The 20,577-nt window shown below is 44.7% G+C and overlaps 1 protein-coding gene across 1 annotated transcript; it reads left to right on the plus strand.

The window, feature by feature from the left end:
- Window positions 1-2,005: 2,005 nt before the first annotated feature.
- On the plus strand, window positions 2,006-18,666 carry LOC144607474 (uncharacterized). The gene is made up of 2 exons (XM_078424338.1): window positions 2,006-2,088; window positions 17,965-18,666. Exons 1-2 carry the CDS (start codon window positions 2,007-2,009, stop codon window positions 18,555-18,557), a joined length of 675 nt encoding a protein of 224 aa, XP_078280464.1. The 5' UTR covers window position 2,006; the 3' UTR covers window positions 18,558-18,666.
- The last annotated feature ends 1,911 nt before the right edge of the window (window positions 18,667-20,577 follow it).

Below are 20,577 nucleotides of genomic sequence, written 5' to 3' on the forward strand. Positions count from 1 at the left end.
TTATAAATCTATTGTTTTTTTTGTTATCTGTGTTTATTGTGTTTGCAGGCTTATTATGCCGCTGCATGCAAGTATTTCATCGTTCTGTTCTCGGTACATATGACAATTAAACACTTGAATCTTGATGTGGCTGCACAAATTTCATTGTACCTATCCCTTACCACACTCGTGCATGTGACAATAGACTCCACTTGACGTCCTCTTTCTGCAATGTACAATAGCAGTCATGGTAGAAACAAGGAACTGCAAATGCTAGTTAATACAGAAAAGGACACAAAGTGCTGAAGTAACTCAGCCGGCCAGGCAGTATCTCTGGACAACATGGAAAGTAGAGATATTTTGGGCCATGAACCTTCTTCAGATCGATTGTGGGGGGGGGGGGAAGCTGAAAGAAGGGAGAAAGCATGGCAGGTAATAGATGAGGGGGGTGGGTGATAGGCAGATGGTTGGAACAAAGCCCAGGGATAAAAACAGAAGGTGTGAAAGAGAATTGAAGAATTGCGAATCGTGAAGCCAGAAGGAGGAAACTAGTGAAGGTGAGGTGAGGGGTCTAATAGGTGTGAGTCTACGTGGGTCACAGGGGAGGGGGGTTAGTTAGAGGTAACCTGCAATTGGAGAATTCAATGTTCATACTGTTGGGTTGTAAACGTCCAACATCAGTCACTGTTTCCTTTGCCCCCCGACCTGAACTGATTACTGAAGAAGGGTCTCCACCCGAAACGTCACCTATTCCTTTTCTCCTGACCCGTTGAGTTACTCCAGCGTTTTGTCTCCATCTTCGGTGTAAACCAGCATGTGCAGTTCCTACACCAAAGATATGCTCCTGATTTTATTTAGTACGGACTTTGATTATGGGCGCCTCAATAGACAATAGGTGCAGCAGGAGGCCATTCGGCCCTTCGAGCCAGCACCGCCATACAATGTGATCATGGCTGATCATTCTCAATCAGTACCCCGTTCCTGCCTTCTCCCCATACCCCCTGACTCCGCTATCCTTAAGAGCTCTATCTAGCTCGCTCTTGAATGCATTCAGAGAATTGGCCTCCACTACCCTCTGAGGCAGAGAATTCCACAGATTCACAACTCTCTGACTGAAAAAGTTTTTCCTCATCTCAGTTCTAAATGGCCTATCCCTTATTCTTAAACTGTGGCCCCTTGTTCTGGACTCCCCCAACATTGGGAACGTGTTTCCTGCCTCTAACGTGTCCAACCCCTTAATAATCTTGTACGTTTCGATAAGATCTCCTCTCATCCTTCTCGTTCGCTGGAAACAACCCTTGCCGACATAGTCTGGTGTAAGCAAAAAAAGACACAGTAGAAACAAGAAACTACAGGTGCTGGTTGACACGAAAGTACACAAAGTGCTGGAGTAACTCAGCGGGTCTGGCATCATCTCTGGAGAACATGGACAGGCGACATTTCGTGTCGGGACCTTTCTTCAGACTACACAATGGTACACAAATAGTACACAAAGCGGGCCAGGCAGCATGTCAGCAAGTTGTTCAGCCTCGCTTTGTAACATGTTACACCACACAGACACACATTGATGGAATCGAAGGGATTAATTTCCTTCCTACCTCTCCCTCTCGCTCCCCTCCCTCCTCTTCCCTGTCCCCAGCTGATTTGGCATCGGTTCATCTTTTTTTTTTCAAATGTAAACTATGTAACGTGTTCCCTGGGTAAACAAGACACTGCTCGGCGTTCGCGAAGCCGGTTTACATTCGGGTGTGTGAGAGCTCTCTCTCCATTCAGTCAAGGGGAGGGGGAGCAGTGGCCAGCGACTGGACAATGTGTGCGGACTCTCTCGGTGTGGCATCCGCGTGTTTTTGTTAACTTCCAAACCCCCCAGGATGTTCTTGTCTCACTGCTGCCCAAACTTAAAATGCATGTGTTGGGAGCCACAGACGGACCGCTCTGAAATCTGTCTGACTCACGGATGCGACGGGCGTGGCCACGCCGCAGGTAAATATTGGAGGAGAAGCAGGTCGAGGGATAGCACTGTGCTGATGGACATTAACCAGCTTGAAGAGCAGTATCACTCCATGAGGCAGAGACAGCGGCAACAGACCCAGGTTGTCTTCAGACCAGGTGAGCAGCGGACTTATGCGGACGTGTCCAACTTTTCTTAGGGTTTGTGTTCTGCTCAAGATCCCAGCAATCTGCACATCCTTGTGTTTCAGAACAAGATCCTGCCCTGGCGATGTGGCGCGGCTTTCACTCGCTGGCGCGTTGCAACTCGTTTTTTTTAATTTGTTGGACTGATAGATCCTTTCGCCTAAGTCGACGACATTGCACAGAAAAGTTGATTTCCCCCATCGAAATGTTTTTTCCCACAACCAAACTTTTTTTTTTTTTCAAGACACAAGGTAGTTGAGGCAGGCATCATTACGCGCCTGTAACAAACATTGACAGGTACATGGATAGGATATATGTAGAAAGGAACTGCAGATGCTGGTATATACCGAAGATAGACACAAAGTGCTGGAGTAACTCAGCGAGTCAGGAGTGTCTCTGGAGAACATGGATAGTCGATGTTTTAGGTCGGGACCCTTCTTTAAGCTGATTATGATGGGGAGGGGGATGGAGAAAGCTGGCGAGTGATAGGTGGGTACAGGTGAGGGGAGGGGGCTGATGGGCACAACATGGTCAAAGAGCAGGAAAGCAGCAGGAATCACAGTGGGATGGGGGGAGCAGTGCGAGAAGATCTCACAGAACATCCCTGGAGTCTGAAGAAGGGTCCCGACCCAAAATGTCACCTGTCCATGTTCTCCAGAAATGCCTTTCTTCGTTTCAAACCGTTAGCTTTCATGGGATTGGGGAGCATTTCTTCAGAGTTAAGGCTCATCCATTCAGGGTGGAAGTTCTCCTTGATACGACTCCCTTCGAATCTTTGAAATTCTCAACACATTTAACTGTGTAGTTAAATATAACATTTAATATAACCAGCGCCTACATTTCTCCTTTGGATCAAACTTGGCTTATCCAGGAAATCTGGCCTTCTCTATCTTATCTTTCAGTCTGATGAAGGGTTCGACCCAAAACGTCACCTATCCCTTTTCTTCAGAAATGCTGCCTTTTTTGCCGAGTTACTCCAGCATTTTGTGTCCACCTCTACAGATGCTGCCTAACCCACTGAGTTACTCCAGCATTTTGTGTCCACCTCTACAGATGCTGCCTAACCCACTGAGTTACTCCAGAACTCAAGATTCCAGCATCTGCCGTTTCTTTGGCCTCACCCACAATGTTATTGACAATCGGAACTGGTTTAAGTGTCAGCATGACCTATCCTTGCTCTTATACACCGATGAGCCAAAACATTATGACCACTGACAGGTGAAGTGAATGACATTGAATATCCTGTTACAATTGAACCTGTCAAGGGGTGGGATATATTAGGCAGCAAGTGAAGTCAGTTCTTGAAGCTGATGTATTGGATGCAGGGGAAATGGGCAGGAGTAAAGACCTGAGCGACTTTGACGAGGGCCAAATTGTTATGGCCAGACGACTAGGTCAGAGCATCTCTGAAACGGCAAGGCTTGTGGGGTGCTGCTAAAGGATCTGCTGCTAATGTTTTGGTGCCAGATACCACAGGACACCTTCAGGGATCTTGGAGAGTCCATGCCTCGGCAGGTCGGCGCTGTTTTGACAGCACACGGAGGAGCAACACCATATTAGGCAGGTGGTCATAATGTTTTGTCTTACTTATTCAATTCCAGATTTTATCTTATTGAATCTGATCCCACACTCTTTCAGAAAATGCGCATCAGATTATAAATACATGAGCAAATAAAATATTCCTTTGTGGTCATTTGCCAGTTGGCATATATCTTTTGTCCTCGAGTTATGACACTGGTAATCTGACACTGGAAGAGTTTAAAGATACAGCGTGGAAACAGGGCCTTCGGCCCACTGAGTCCATGCCAGCCATGATCACCCGTATGCTAGTTCTATCCTACTAATTAAGGACAATTTACAATTTACCAAAGCCTACAAACTTACAAACCTACAAACCTATCAAAACCTACAAACCTGCACATCTTTGGGATGTGGGAGGAAACCAGAGCACCCAGAGAAAACCCACGCTGTCATAAAGAGAACGTAGAAACTCCGTGTAGACAGCACCCGTCGTCAGAATTGAACACAGTTCCCGCCTATTTACTCTTTTCAAGGTGAGGGCAAGGTTACCGAAGAGAATATAACTGAAATACAGAGCCACATCCAATCCTCAAGACAACAGGTAGAGAGGGGAGCAAAAGTTTGTGAATGGCAAAATTTAAAAAAGTATCCTGGAAACGCTGATCAGGGCAAGGAATATCTACGCCTGACCCAAAGGCTTGGGCTGGAGGAGGTTAAGGGATAAACAACCTGATGGATATGTAGAAAATTATGAGATACATAGATTAGGTGGAGAGTAAAAATCTTTTCCCAGAGCAGTGATGTCTAAAATTAGACCTTACAGGTTTAGGGTGAGAGGTTCAGAGATCATTGATTGATCGATTGATTGATTGAAAGAAACAGCATGAAAACAGGCCATTAGGCCCATCAAGTCCGCCCAACATCTACCACCAGTTCAGAACTATTTCTGTGTTATAACAAGGAACTGCAGACGCTAGTTTATATCAAAGATAAAGGCAAAGTGCTGGAGTAACTCAGCCAGTCAGGCAGCATCCCTGGAGAACATGGATAGGTGACATTTTGGGTCGGGACTCCTCTTCAGACTGTGATAGTTCTATGCTATCTCACGTTTGCGTACACTTGCTGCACATTAGGGGCAATTTACAGAGACCAATCACGCACGTCTTTGGCATGTGGGAGGAAACTGAGGAGGGCTTTGTTTTACCCAGAGGATGGTTGGAATCTGGAGTGTCTTCTAAATGCTTTTATAGTACCTGCCTCAACTGCCTCCTCTGGCTGCTTATTTCATGTACCCATCACCCTCTGAGTGAAAATCACCTCAGGTTCCAATTAAATCTTTCCCCTCTCACCTTAAACCTATTCCCTCTAGTTCTTGATTCCCCAGCCCTGGGTAAAACATTCTGTGCATTTATCCAGCCTGAGCTTGCATGGTGCAGACAGAATGGTCTGTAAATGTCTGAATGTCTTCCAATGAATATAAGCTTGAAGAAAATTCGAGGTATTCAGCGGTTTTGTTCTGCTATGACCCTGAAGATTGTGCTTCATGTTCAAGTAGAAATGCAAAAATAATAACAGTCTTGGAACAGTTCTGGATGTCAAGAGTCAAGTCACGAGTGCAAAGTTGTCATATGTACCGGCAAAGGAACAATTAAATTCTTACTTGCTGCAGCTACACAAGTACATTAGACACAAAAGCCCAACAAATAAATAAAATGATAAAAAATATTCATAAACTACTAACCGTACTGTTAGTTTTATTTTGCTATTGCAAAATAAAACAAAGTTCACAGTGCAACCAGACTTTAGACTTTAGAGATACAGTGCAGAAACAGGCCCTTCAGCCCACTGAGTTCATGCCGACCAATGAGAACCCGTACACTAATCTACACACACTAGGGACTATTTTACAACTTACCAAAGCTAAATAACCTACAAACCTGTACGTCTTTGGATGTGAGAGGAAACAGCAGCACCCAGAGAAAACCCATACGTTCACAGGGAGAACGTACAAACTCCATACAGAGAGCGCCCACAGTCAGGAGCGAACCCAGATCTCTGCCGCTGTAAGGAAACCCGGATGGCTTATTGTTGCCATTACACCACCGTGCCACCTTAAAAGTCCATAGAAATTCGTAGTTAAAGGGGTTAATGTTGTGTCATATATACAAGAACCTGATGGTAAATTCAAAATGGGTTGATCATGCTAATTAACATGGAAATCGTTAGCATCACAACCTCAGACATCTCGGTATCCACACCCACCCAACAGAGTCAATGAGCATTGATTAGGTGTAGAAATTCACAGAGGTTTCCTCCTCTCTCTAACCTGGAAGTACCAAGACCAACTGTGGTACCCTGGGAGCTGCCGTGAGCTTAGCTGTCTCTGGGTAGATCAGAGACCAGTGTAAGGAATGTCTATGTAAAAACACGGAACTGCAGATGCTGGTTTACAAAAAAAGACACAAAGTGCTAGAGTAGCTCAGCGGGTCAGGCAGCACCTCTGGAGAACATGGATAGGTGACTTCTTGGGTTGGGACCGTTCTTCAGACTGATTTCAGTAGGGGAGGAGAAAGCTGGGAGAGAGGTGGGGTAGGACAAAGTCTAGGTGGACCCCTGTTTTAGTTTGGTGCCGTGTTATACAACAATAAGCCATCCGGGTTTCCAGTTTCCTCCCAAATCCCAAAGATGTGTGACGCCTTTCACGCATCTACCAATCAAAACCCTTCTCGCCTGTATCCACCTATCACTCGCCCGGTGTTGTCCTTCCCCACCTCTCTTCAAGCTTTCTCCCCACCACAATCAGTCTGAAGAAGGATTCCGACCCAAAATGTCACTTATCCATGTTCTCCGAAGATGCTGCCTGACCCGCTGAGTAACCCCAGCATTTTGTGCCTATCTAAAGTTTCAGATTAGGTGGAATCTGTAAGGGGTGAAAATAGAGCGGAAATAGAGAGAAAATTGAGGGAAATGTTGTAAAAATAATGTAACGATCGTGAACGTGTGGATGAGTGAGAAAAGACTAGTTCCAGGGGTGGGAAGCAGTGGTCACTGTGACTGACCCAATGCAGAGTAGAAAGCCTTCTTGATCAAAACGATCTCTTAAGATTATTTCCATTTCCTACACGGTTTTAAAATATTACCTCCGGTTCCACTGACTTCCAATTTTTTGTACAAGGCCCTTTGTCTTTCATTTGGGTTTTCCAAGAAAAGCTCACTACTTATGGGGCTGGATCTTAATCCAGAACAGGTGGAAGGCAGAACTATTCGCTTTACGTCAACCAACAACGGAACTCCGTCAACCATGATGCACTGGTGAATCCATTCTCGACTATTTCGGTGTCACCAATCCTCCAACTAAAAGTGAAGTCATGGTCATCTTCGAACCCGAAGGACGAACAACAACAACATTTCGGTGTAGTCTTGGGTGGCATCCCAAACTCCATACACTTGAGGTCATTGAAAATTCTATGGTCTGTGGCAAACCTCCCCCAAAGTATTACTCAGCCATTCTCCTGCATGCATTGAGGAAAGAAGTGGATGGGTAACTCCAGCCACTGGGTAACCCTCCTACATTTGATCAACTGCTGGCTTGGGATCAGATTAATGAGTCACCACAGTGATCATTCTTGCATTAAGGTTTTAAGCACTACTTTGGGGCAAGGCTTCAATTTTTAAATTTTCACCTATTTCATTATTTCTCAAAAACCTTAAAAGTTCTGCAACATTCCCAGAATTTCCTCCTACTCTGACCACTTGCTTATCCCCAGCTTTCCTTACCTCACTATGGGTGAGTGTTGCAAGCTCTAAAACTCCCTCTCTAATTCATTTGCATGCTATCTGTATGGAACACGTGCAACATTGGCAAAGCCAGCAACTATTGCCCTTTCTAACTGCCCTTGAAAGTTAGCAGTGAACCTCCGTACTGAACTGCAGCAGTCCATCTGGTGAAGGTTCGACCAAAGAACATGGAGCATAGAACAGTACAGCACAGAGTAAGGCCCTTCGGCCCACTGCAGATGCTGCATATTACTGACGATAGGCACAAAGTGCTGGAGTAACGGAATGAATCAGGCAGCATCTCTGGAGATAAAGGATGGGTGACGTTTCGGGTCGGGACCCTTCTTCAGACTGGAGCACTTGCACTGACCTGAAACGTCTCTCATTCTTTTTATCCAGAGATGCTGCCTGACCCGCTGAGTTACTCCAGTACTTGGATCCAATTCATACACCTGTACAAAATCCATAGCCCTCCATTCCCTGCATATCTTGATCGGGAGCTTGATCGGCCCAACTTGGAGGGCTTGACCGCCAGCTGCGGGAGCCAAGATCGCCCCGACAACGGATGGTTCGAATGCCCCGACCGCGGGAGAACAAAGAAGGGAAAAGAAGATTTAACCTTTTTTACCTTCCATCACAGTGAGGAATGTAGAGGTGTGGTGGATGTTCATGTTAAACATTTATTTGAGTGTCTTGTTGCTCTTTACTGGTATGACTGCTTTTGCAAATCAAATTCCTCGCATGTTGTAAAACATGCATGGCTAATAAAGTACTATTATGATTATGATCTTTAGACTTTAGAGATACAGCAGGGAAATAGGCCTTTCGGCCCACTGTGTCTGTGCTGGCCAGCGATCACCCTCGACACTAACACTATCCTACACACTAGGGATAATTTACAATTTTATCAAAATCCAATTAACAAGCCCAAATCCAATTAACACACCTTTGGAGTGTGGGGGGAAACCGGAGCACCTGGAGAAAACTCATGCAGTCACAGGGAGAACATACAAACACCATACAGGCGGCACCTGTGGTCAGGATAGAACCCTGGTATCTGGCACTGTAAGACCGCAACTCCACCGTTGCACCACTGTGCCGTCCTGTATCCACGTGCCTATTCAAAAGCCTCCTAAATCCCACTATCGTATCTGCCTCAACCACCACCCAAGCACTCACCATCCTCTGAGTAAAAAACTTGCCTCACACATCTCCTGTAAACATTGCCCCTCTCACCTTAGTGCCCCCTAGTGTTTGACATTTCCATCCTGGGAAAAAGGTTCTGACTGTCTACCCCATCTATGCATTTCATAATTTTATGTTCTTCTATCAGGTCTCCTCTCAACCTCTGTTGTTCCAGAGAAAACAATCCAAATATGTCCAACATCTCACTGTAGATAATATCCCCTAATCTGGGCAGCATCCTTGCAAATCCCCCTCTGCACCCTCTCCAAAGCCTCCCCATCCTTCCTGTAACGGGATGACCAGAACTGCATGCAGTACTCCAAAGAACTATTGTAAAGGTTGTTACAGACTCAGACACGAGTCAGAATCCATCTTAATTCAGTGCCCAGACACTTGGCTGCCAGGAAGTTTCCGTTTTACTAGTTGGCATAGAGACAGTTGGTAGGTTACCATCATAAAATGATATATCCCGAATAACAGCTGGTCTTCTGAGCTCTCAGGCTGTACAAACACATCAAAGATTAACTTGCTTACACTTTAGCTGTCTTTACATTAGGACACTCACATGACTGGCAAAAGCCCTCTTAAACTGGTTTTCACGGTGTAATTCCCTAGCCCCAAATCTGTTTTCTATTCCAGAAGGAAGGGTGGGGAGGTCAAAAACAATACATGCAAGGAGATTTGTAAGAAGATAACATGAAAAATGTAAATGAATGTTAATAAAACTCTTACAATTAGGTTGACAGAGACGCAGAGTGCTGGAGTAACTCAGTGGGTCAGGCAGTATCTCTGGAGAACATGGAGGGTGACGTTTCGGGTGGCAACCCTTCTTTATACTGATTGTGGGGGGTGGGAGGGGGGGGGGGGGGGGGGAGGTAGAAGAGAGGACAAAGCCTGGCAGGTAATAGTCCAACACATGTTTTGTTTAGTTTAGTTTAGAGATACAGTGTGGAAACAGGCCTTTTTGCCCACCAAGCCCATGCTGACCAACAATCATCCGTGCACATCCTATCCTACACACTAGGGCCAATTTTTACAGAAGCCAATTAACCTACAAACCTGCACGTCTTTGGAATGTGAGAGGAAACCGGAGCACCTGGAGAAAACCCATGGGGTCACATGGAGAACGTCCAAACTCCATACAGAAAGCACCCCTAATCAGGATCAAACTCGGGTCACTGGCGCTGTAAGGCAGCAACTCCACCTCTGCGCCACTGTGCCGCCTAAAGATGAAGAAGGTTATTTGATAGGCAGGTGGCTGGACAAAGGCCAGAGATGAAAAGACAGAAAGTGTCAGACAACAGGATTGAAGAATTGTGAACTGTGAAGCCAGAGGAAGGAATGTAAGTGGAGGGGGAGGGGAAAAATATAGAAACAAGAGAAACAAGTCAGTAGTGCCAATTTATTTCTGTTTCTTTGCATCTTACAACACCCGTTCAAGAAAACTGCTAGGAAATGCCATTCCATGTTGTTTCCAAGTTGTGATTGCACAGTCTTTTTGAATGCATAGAGTCTTGCACCCAGGGCAGGAGAATCAAGAACCAGAGGGCATAGGTTTAAGATGAGAGGGGAGAGATATAATAGGAAGGAGCTGCAGATGCTGGTTTACACCAACGATAGACACAAAGTGCTGGAGGAACTCAGTGGGACAGGCAGCATCTCTAGAGAAAAGGAATGGGTGATGTTTCTGGTCTTCTTCGTCTGAAGAAGAGACTCGACCTGAAATACCACCCATTCCTTCTCTCCATAAATCCTGCCTGTCCCGCTGAGTTACTCCAACATATTGTGTCTAAGGTATAGGAGGAACCTGGGGGGCAATGTTTTCACTCAGAGGGTTGTGGCTGTATGGAACAAGCTGCTGGAAGATGTAGTTGAGGCCGGTACTACACAGCATTTAAAAGACACTTGGACAGGAACATGGATAGGAAAGGTTTCGAGGGGTATGGATCAAACGCAGGCAAACAGGACTAGCTTAGATGGGGCATCTTGGTTGCCATGGATGGATTGGGCCTAAGGGTCTGTTTCCATGACGTTTAACTCTATGACTTTAGGTTGTTTCTTTTTTCAGTTCACTTTGGAGTGAACATAAAACACTCGGTAGACACAAAAAGCTGGAGTAACTCAGTGGGTCAGGCAGCATCATCTGCAGTTCCTTCCTACACATAAAACAGTAAAATTACCTTATGCAAGAGAGTGATGTCGTAAAGCAGTTTAAAACTAAAACTCTCACGCCCTCTAGTCTTTTACATTTCCAACCTGGGTAAAAGGGGTTCTGACTGTCCACCCTATTTATGCCACTAATATTTCCTTCAGGCACAGTAGCGCAGCAGTAGAGTTACTGCCTTACAGCCTGAGACCCGGATTCAATCCTGACTACGGGTGCTGTCTGTACAGAGTTTGTATGTTCTCCCGGTGACCTGCGTGGGTTTTCACCGGGTGCTGTGGTTTCCTCCCACACTAGGTTAGAAACAAAAAGCTGGAGTAGGTCAGACAGCATCTCTGGAGAAAAGGAATAGGTGACATCACCTATTCTTACTCCAACTTTTTGTGTCTATCGTCGGTTTAAACCAACATCTGCAGTTCCTTCCTACAGGTTTCTAGGTTAATTGGGTTCGGTAAAAATTGTTAATTGTCACTCGTGTGTGCGATAGTGTCAGTGTATGGGATGATAGCTGGGCGGCGCGGACTCGGTGGCCGAATGGCCAGTTTCTGCGTTGTGTCTCTAAAGTCTAAAGTCGAAAGGTTTAAAGGTCACCATCAACTTCTAGCATTCAAAACAATCTCCGTTTGCCCAACTTCCTGTAGCTAATATCACCTAATCCAGGCAGCATTGTGGTAAGCATCTTCCGCACCCCCTCCAAAGCCTCCACAAACTTTCTATGGTGGGGCAAGCAGTACTGCAAATGCAGCGCAACCAAGGTCTTAATGCATTCAAGAGAGAGCTAGAAAGAGCTCTTAAGGATAGGGGGTATGGGGAGAAGGCAGGAACGGGGTACTGATTGAGAATGATCAGCCATGATCACATTGAATGGCGGTGCTGGCTCGAAGGGCCAAATGGCCTCCTCCTGCACCTATTGTCTATTGTCTATTATAGAGCTGCATATAGATATCCTGACTCTTACATTCAATGTCCTGACCAATAGAGGCAAACATATCAAATGCTTGCTAACTTTCTGGAAATTCCCAGCATTTTCAGATTGCACTGTTAAAATAAAACAGTGACGGGATTTTCTGGGTCATTAAAATGAACTACAGAACCAGGTCTACATTCCCTGCGAATGTAGTGTTTCACATTTGAAGTATCTTTGAAGCATACATGCCAAATGCTTGCTAACTTTCCGAGTATTCACAATATTTTCAGGCTTTACTTTAAAAAGAATCACATCGGCCATAAAGTGACTGGGGACATTTGTGGTCATAAAAAAGAACTATGGAACTAAATCTATATTCCCCGTACCTATAGTGTCTCACCGTTGAGATATTTTTGAAGCATAGTCACTGTTGGTAATTTCCTGGTTCTAATGTCCTTCACTTAGATGAGCACAACTGTGGTTTTGTAAAGTTAATCATTTTTTTAAAGTGCTTGACATTGAAAATAAATTACTGATGGTGTGATTATTTCTTCAGAGTAGAATCAATATTAAACACCCAGATTAAAGCCATTGTTTTGGTGTCTCCTTGTGATAGTGTAACAATGAAAGAGAAGTACTGCCTGGATTTGACCTCCAGGATTTGCAAATGGGCTCTAACTTGAAGTCACAAGTTTAATTCAGAGGGTGTGGTTATTCATCAATGTTTAATGTTACTGGGAAGTGTTTTGCATGGCACTCCAGCTGATGGTGCATGCAATTTGATTATTTTTCAAAATCTGTAATCATACACTTGTGCTCCTTGACTCTCCTCCATGTCCTGGGAATCTTGAAGGGATTGCCCAGGCACATGTAACACACATGGAATTAACATGTAACACACATGGTATTGACATAGAGTCATAGAGAGTCATTCAGTGAGGAAACGTCCTTTGGCCCAATTTGCCCCAATTTGCCCACACTTACCAACATGCACCACCTACACTAATCCCACCTGCCTGCTTTTGGTTAATATCCTCTAAACCGATCCTATCCATGTAACTGTTCAAATGTTTCTTAAACGTTGAGATAGTGAGCATACTACGTAGCGCACATGAAATTAGCAAGTAACACACATGTAATTAACGTAAGGAGCATGTAATTAACATGTACCATGCAAGGACAACACACAATGCACATGGAATTGACGTGTAATGTAAATGGAATTATTGTGTAATGCACATACAATTAACAATCCAGGACGTTAATCCAGGACGTCACCCAAACAAAACCCAAAATGTCACCCATCCACTTTCCCCAGCGATGTTGCCTGACCTGCTGAGTTATTCCGGCACTCTGTATCTTTTTTGTGAACCCAGCATCTGCAGTTCCTTCTGTCTAAATTGGTGCAGAATTCCAAGCTGGTTGGGAAATCTAGATCAGAAGCACACAGCACACATATAAAGAGCCTCTTCCATTGCCAGAGTGAGGCCACATGCAAGATGGAGGAACAGCACCTCATATTCCGCTTGGGTAGCTTATAACCCAGTGGTATGAACATTGAATTCTCCAATTTTAGGTAACCTCTAACAACCCCAACCCCCCCCCCCCCCCCCCACTCCCCCCACTCCCCCCACTCCCTCCCCATTTCTTCACCACATCTACCTTTATCCCCCACCCCCTCCTGTGCCCCACTTGGACTCTCACTTATTTCTCCCCTCCACCTCCCCTTTCATTCCTTCCTGACTTTACATTTGCAATTCTTCAATCCTTTTGCCTTATGCCTTTTTTTCTCATCTCTATCCTTTGTCCAACCATTTGCCAATCAACCCCCCTCTCCCCACCCCGCCTGTGTTCACCTATTACCTGCCACACTTTTTCCTGCCCCTCCCCTCTTCTAGCTTCCTTCCTCCTCCCCACTGCCCCCTCCCCCACTACAATCAGTCTGAAGAAGGGTCCTGATGCGAAATAGCACCTATCTCTGTTCTCTAGAGAAGCCGCCTGACCCATTGAGTTACTCCAGCACTTTGTATCTAAAAGTTAAAATTACATACTGGCTCCTTCAGTCCCGAATGGTTGAGAGGGAGGATCATATGGAGTGGTGACTTACTCCAAAGGTAAAAATGATGGTTAGTGTTGTAGTCTGTTATTGAAATGGCCCCATTTCACTGTACAAAATGTTCCTCTCTGATCAAGGGGAGTGCTCTGGTGTTATTGGAACATGGCTTGGCCAGATATGCCAAGCGAATGATGTGTGACTCGTGTGGTCATTGTGAAAAAACACATTCAATTGTTTTTTTGGGGGGGAAAGGAACACACACACTGTGGTCTTTTGGACAAGATGAATTGATTGATTAGCATTGTATTCAAGAAATAGACACGTTGTCCTTACTCTTAGAATATTGTGGTCTGTTCTAGGTTCCAAAATACAAAAGATAGTAAAGTCACTGGAGAAGATACAAAAATATATTCGCAAGAACAGTGCTGGAATTTTAATTACCAGGATGTACTCAACAGGCAGCGACTATTTTCCATGGAATAAAATCACTAGATGATTACAGCACAGAGAGGCCATTTAGTCCATCGAGTCAATGGTGGCTCCCTGAAGAACAATCATTTCAATCCCATTCTTTCCTCTTAACCTTGAAAGTTATTAATCCTCAAAAGTCAAGTCAAGGGTGTTTAATTGTCATATATGTTGATATTCACTCAAAATGTGGTAGGGAAATGGAATGAGCTGCCAAGGAAAGTAGTTGAGGCAGGTACTATTGAGGCGGGACACGAGGGTCAAGCAAAGCCAATGAAGCGGGACACGTGTCAAGCGAAGTTTTCTTTATTCCTCAAGCCCCCGACCAGTTCAACTCCTCCACTACCAACTGCCACTCCTCCCCATTCCAAGTTCCGTGACCCCACCCCCCGAGCCGAGGGTTCGCACCACGCATGGCTCACCGCCAGGGACCACCACACTAGAACAATATTCAAAAGGCATTTGGACAAGTACATGGATAGCAAAAATTTAGAAGGACATGGGCCACACCTGGGCAGGTGGGACTCGTGCAGATACGGGGCATCTTGGTCAGCATGGGCAAGTTGGACCAATGGGCCTGTTTCCGTGTTGTATGACTCTATGTACTGACAACAGAACAATAAAATTCTTACTTGCAGAGGCATAACAGACCTATAACCACAATGCACAGATTATATATAATAAACAAAAATTCAATACTCAACTCAATTACCTCAGTAAATAAATAACCTCAACATTAGTGTTAAAAAAAAAGTCCTTAGTACATGCAAAGACTATCCATAGTTAACAGTTGATATAAGTGTGTTGTGTTCAAGAGCCTGATGGTTGTTGGGCAGAAGCTTATTCTTGAACCTGGAGCTCACGGATTCCAGACTCCTATACCTTCTTCCCGAGGTCATAAGCGATAGAAACATTGAAAATAGGTGCAGGAGGAGGCCATTCGACTGCCATTCATTGCGATCATGGCTGATCATCCACAATCAGTAACCCGTGCCTGCCTCCTCCCCAAATCCCTTGATTCCACTAGCCCCTAGAGCTCTATCTAACTCTCTTTTAAATTCATCCAGTGAATTGGCCACTGCCTTCTGTGGCAGAGAATTCCACAGCACAAATTAGGCCATTCGGCCCATCAAGTCTACTCTGTCATTCAATCATGGTTGATCTATCTCTCCCTCCTAACCCCATTCTCCTGCCTTCTCCCCTTAACCCCTGACACCTATACTAATCATATGATTAAAGAATGGGTCAACTGGGCTTGTATTCACTGGAATTTAGAAGGATGAGAGGGGATCTTATAGAAACATATAAAATTCTTAAAGGATTGGACAGGCGAGATGCAGGAAAAAAATTCCCGATGTTGGAGGAGTCCAGAACCAGGGGTGACAGTTTATGAATAAGGGATAGGCCATTTAGGACTGAGATGAGGAAAAACATTTTCACCCAGAGAGTTGTGAATCTGTGGAATTATCTGCCACAGAAGGTAGTGGAGACCAATTCACTGGATGTTTTCAAGAGAGAGTTAGAATTTGCTCTTAGGGCTAAAGGAATCAAGGGATATGGGGAAAAAGCAGGAACCAGGTACTGATTTTAAATGATCAGCCATGATCATATTGAATGGCGGTGCTGGCTCAAAGGGCCGAATGGCCTACTCCTGCTCCTATGTTTCTATGTTCTATGTTTCTAATCAAAAGTAGCATGTGGCCAGGGTTGTGTGGGTCCTTGATGATGCTGGCTGACCTTTTAAGGCAGCGCCACCTATAGATCCCTGTTTTAAAAATTCATATCGCCAGTCTGCATTAAAAAAAATAGTTTCTCATACTTATTACCCTTCACCTTAAACCTGTGAACTTCCTCTATCGGGAACAACTACCCTCCACCTCCATACTGATCATGCCCTTGTGGGCTTTCCTTGATTCAAAAACAATCCCAGCTTCTTCACTGTGACTCACAGCAGAAACCCTTCTTTATGAGAAACCACCTGCATCCTATCCAGTCATCTCCCTTCCTAAAGTGTGATGACTGAAGAGCAACAAGCACAACCTTCAACCTGTTAGTAAAATTATTTTTGTTTTTGGCACACTTCAGTTGATTATCACTGTGCCCAGGGAAGAAGGGGGGGGGGCGGGGGTTGGGGGTGAAAGTGGAAGAGCGGGTTGTTAGAGGTTACCTAATATTAGAGAATGCAATGTTTCATACCATTGGGTTGCAAGCTGCCCAAGCGGAATATGAGGTACACTTAAACAGAAAAGACATACAAAGATGTGGGCCTATTGTGGGCACATGGGAGTGGTGTAGATGGGTAAAAGCCATTTATTTGCTGTACGATACTATGACTCTAGAACGATTCTCAGCCGAATTAGCAATTGTTTTAAGATGTGTTATTTTCCCCCACTGTGTTTATCACTGAACATTCTCACCCCCTCTGTTATTAGACTTCTGAATGGTTCTCCAATAAGCTGGAGCCTAGTCCCATTCTTCCAACCCTGTTATTGCAGGCATTGTACCTTTTCCTTGGAACTGCAATGCTACAGTGCCGGAAACTATATCCTCCACTCTGGTGGACCTTTGGCCCACTCTGGTGGATACTTTTATCATGTATCTGTAGACTGTGGATGGCTCGATTGTAATCATGTATTGTCTTTCCGCTGACTGGTTAGCACGCAACAAAAGCTTTTCGCTGTACCTCGGTGCAATGTGACAATAACGTAAACTAAACTGGTATTTTTCTCCTTGTGCTACCCGTTGTACTGGCGCGTGGTCTGATTGCACTCAGTGTAGTATTATCTGATTTAATTGGATAGCATGCAAACAAAGGCTTTTCACTGTACACGTGGCAATAATAAACCAAAACAAACTAAACTGATGAGACTGTGACTGCTGTGAGATAGGAAGTCTGACTGTTGGCTGTACCAGTGCCAGCATCGGCGGGACCAGCGCTGCCGTGAGCGAGGAGGGACCCGCTAGCGAGGTGGACCATCGAGTGCGTAGGGGGACTGTTGAGAGCGAGGAAGACCCTCCGCTGAGCTACTTGCCGTTTGACCACCGAGAACAGCGGGGGTGGGGGGGGGTGGGAATGGGGGACAGCGTCGAGAACGAAGGGGGAGATTAGTTTAACCTGGTATTATGATTTAGAATGGTCATTATGGGCTGAAGGGCCCATTCCTGTGCTATACTGTTTTCTGTTAACCTGGTCCCTGTGCTGATGCAGTGATGCAGGAGCGTAACTTTGGTATTTGGTGCTTTAGTCTGTAGAATGAAAGGCTTTATGCTATTCTCATACAAACATCTACCGAGCAACACAAGGAACTGGTTTATATTTTTTTAAATACACAAAGTGTTGGAATAACTCAGCAGGTCAGGCAGCATCTCTGGAGGATATGGATAGATGACGTTTCAGGTTGGGACCCTTCTTCAGACTCATCCTACTAATAAACGACACATAGTGCTGGAGTAACTCAGCAGGTCAGGCAGTATCTCTGACGAACATGGATAGATAATGTTTTGGGTCGAGACCCTTCTTCAGACTGCAGAAGGATCTTGACCCGAGAAGGTCTCGACCCAAAACATCAACTGTCCATGTTCTCCAGAGATGCTGCATGACCCGCTGAGGTACTCCAGCATTTTGTGTCCTTTAGTGTATTAACCAGCGTCTGTAGTTCTTACTCTCTCCATCCTACTGATATATGTTTCTTGTTTCTTACGCCTAATTGTTTTTTCATGAAGATAAAACCTGTGCACGAAAACGTGGCTCAAATGTTCTTTAAATTACAGGTGAGAATAAACAAGCCAGAGGAGAATGCCTCGACCTGCCGATCAAAACTGTGTCAGTCAACTGCACAGTGGGAAAAGCACTGGCGTTTGAAGAAGACCTTCCCTTCAACAGCATTGTGCTTGACTTTCCAAACAAGGAGTACATCCAGGGTGGCGAAACTCCATGGCGCACTCACCTCGATATCCACCGCGTGATGCTGGCTCAGAACCCAGGTGCCAAGAGTCTGGTGCAGAAAGGCAAGGAGTCGGATAACCAAATGCCCCAAGACGTTTCGGTGAGCATTCCGTCAAGCAAAGGTGGAACCTCTCATAGCCACAATAAACCCAACGGGGAGACTACCACCCATTTGGCCTGGAAAACCGATGACCTGGAGAAGAGGTTCCACTCATTCAACGTTCATAATCACTGCATCCCTCAGATCAACAAAAGATTTTCATTCCCAAATGAGAGATCATACATATGGGCGAGCAAAAATGGCCACCTGACCAGAGTAGGTCCAATCGCAACCAAAGGAGATTATTACCCATTCCCACACATGAAAACTCCGAGGAAATCTGCCACTGCCAAGAGTCTTGGTTTATACAAGTGTTAAGGCATCCCCAGCAGCAGCAGTCCACAATTCCAATTCTGGCTCCACAGAAACACAAATGTGTCTGGTCCACTCTGAGAATTTTATTTTTTTCTTTAAGAACCTCATGGAAGAAGCTTTTTTAAAAAAAGAAGACAGTTCTTTAAGATAGACTGGCAAGTAAACCAAATCCAAGTTGGTGTTTCAGTGGTATTAGGTTAGATGGTACATTGCCAGTTCGCTTCCCTTGATCTTAAACCGTATAAATCAGATGTGCGTGTTAGCTAGGTTGAAAGCCCACAAATGTTGACAGCAGATTTTTTTTTAAAGTCAATATAATGTAAATTATGTAATAAAGTAAACAAATCAATTGTTGTGTTGTTCAAAAATTAACTCTACCATTCGTGGTTATGTTTCCTACCGCTTTAATTGAGCCACAAGTCCTAGAATTTTAAAGGAGGAAGTTTAAAGGAGATGTGTGGGGCAAACTTTTTCTTACAGAGGGTGATGGGTGCCTGGAACATGCTGCCAGGAATGGTGGTGGAAATCGATACGACAGTGGTATTTAAGAGATTTTTTATAAAGGCACATGGATATGCAGGGAGTGGAGGGATATGGATCACGTGCAGGCAGAAGAGATTGACAGCATCATGTTCGGCACAGACATCGGGTCAAACGGCTATTGGTGTGCTGTACTGTTCTACATTCGGTGTTAATTAAGGTTTTTATCTTCCTTCCTATTGATGTGAACCACAAGGCTACTGTGAAACACTATAATGCATCCAGTCAAAGATGTTAATTAGTTCAGAGTATGTGATCGTATGTTTGTTTTGCATTTCATTTGCTGTAATGTAGGTTTTGAAATTGTTCTTTTCTCATCTGCTCATTAAGGGTTGGCCATTAATAGGCAATTAGTGTGCCACCTAGTTAACTGTTATATCCAAGTACTGAAGAGAAAGTTGATTTAGAGGAGCCTGTTGACGATGCATGTTGAATGTTGCATATGTCTGTCCTTGCTAACTAAGAAATGGCATGCATGTGACAAGAGGGAGTGCAACAGAGGCCAATTGGGCTGAGGGGAATTTGTTCTATGAAGAAAGATTAGGCAGAGGGAGTTTAAAAAGAATAAAAGATGGTTGTAATGATTTGTATAAGATTCTTGCTAGTCTTTTAAGGGTAGGTGCAAGGATGATGTCTAGCTAGGCTGGGGAGTCTAAAACTGGTCAGTGTTTAAATGAGCCATTTGGCCAGCAGCACTGTAAGGAGTTTGTACGTTCTCCCCGTGACCTGCGTGGGTTTTCTCCGAGATCTTCGGTTTCCTCCCACACTCCAAAGACGTACAGGTATGTAGGTTAATTGGCTGGGTAAATGTAAAAATTGTCCCTAGTGGGTGTAGGATAGTGTTAATGTACGGGGATCACTGGGCGGCACGGACTTGGTGGGCCGAATGGCCTGTTTCCGGCTGTATATATATGATGATATGATATGATGATGATGTTCAAATGAAATGTTCAAGTAATGCAATTTTAAGGTCAGTTTTTTTTTAGAGATACAGCGCAGAAACAGGCCCTTCGGCCCACCGGGTCCGCACCGCCCAGCGATCCCTGCACATTAACACTATCCTACACCCACTAGGGACAATTTTTACATTTGCCCAGCCAAATAACCTACAAACCTGTACGTCTTTGGTCAGAGGGGAAAGATTTAATAGGAGCCTGAGGGGTAATCTTTTCACACAGAGGGTGGTGGGTATACGGAATGAACTGCCCAAGGAGGTAGTTGAGCCAGGTACTATAACAATATTTAAAATACTTTTGGACAGGTAGGTGGATAGGAAAGGCTTAGAGGGAAATGGGCCAAATGCGGGCAGGTGGGACGAGTGTAGATGGGGTATGTTGGCTGACATTGGCAAGTTAGGCTGATGGGCCTGTTTCCATGCTGTATGACTCTATGACTAGTAATTAGAGATATAATAGTGGTGTTTAACAGCTTTTAGATAGAGATCTTTATATAAGGGAATGGAGCAACATGGATCAGAGGAAAT

The sequence above is a fragment of the Rhinoraja longicauda genome, chromosome 2, assembly GCF_053455715.1.
Source record: "Rhinoraja longicauda isolate Sanriku21f chromosome 2, sRhiLon1.1, whole genome shotgun sequence".
NCBI classification, from domain to species: domain Eukaryota; kingdom Metazoa; phylum Chordata; class Chondrichthyes; order Rajiformes; family Arhynchobatidae; genus Rhinoraja; species Rhinoraja longicauda.

Bases quoted from the DNA above. Each gene is read 5' to 3' on its own strand.
- LOC144607474 (XM_078424338.1), top strand. From the start codon at position 2,007: ATGGACATTAACCAGCTTGAAGAGCAGTATCACTCCATGAGGCAGAGA. The intron at 2,089-17,964 runs GTGAGCAGCGGA...TTTAAATTACAG, and splicing joins CCAGGTTGTCTTCAGACCAG to GTGAGAATAAACAAGCCAGA.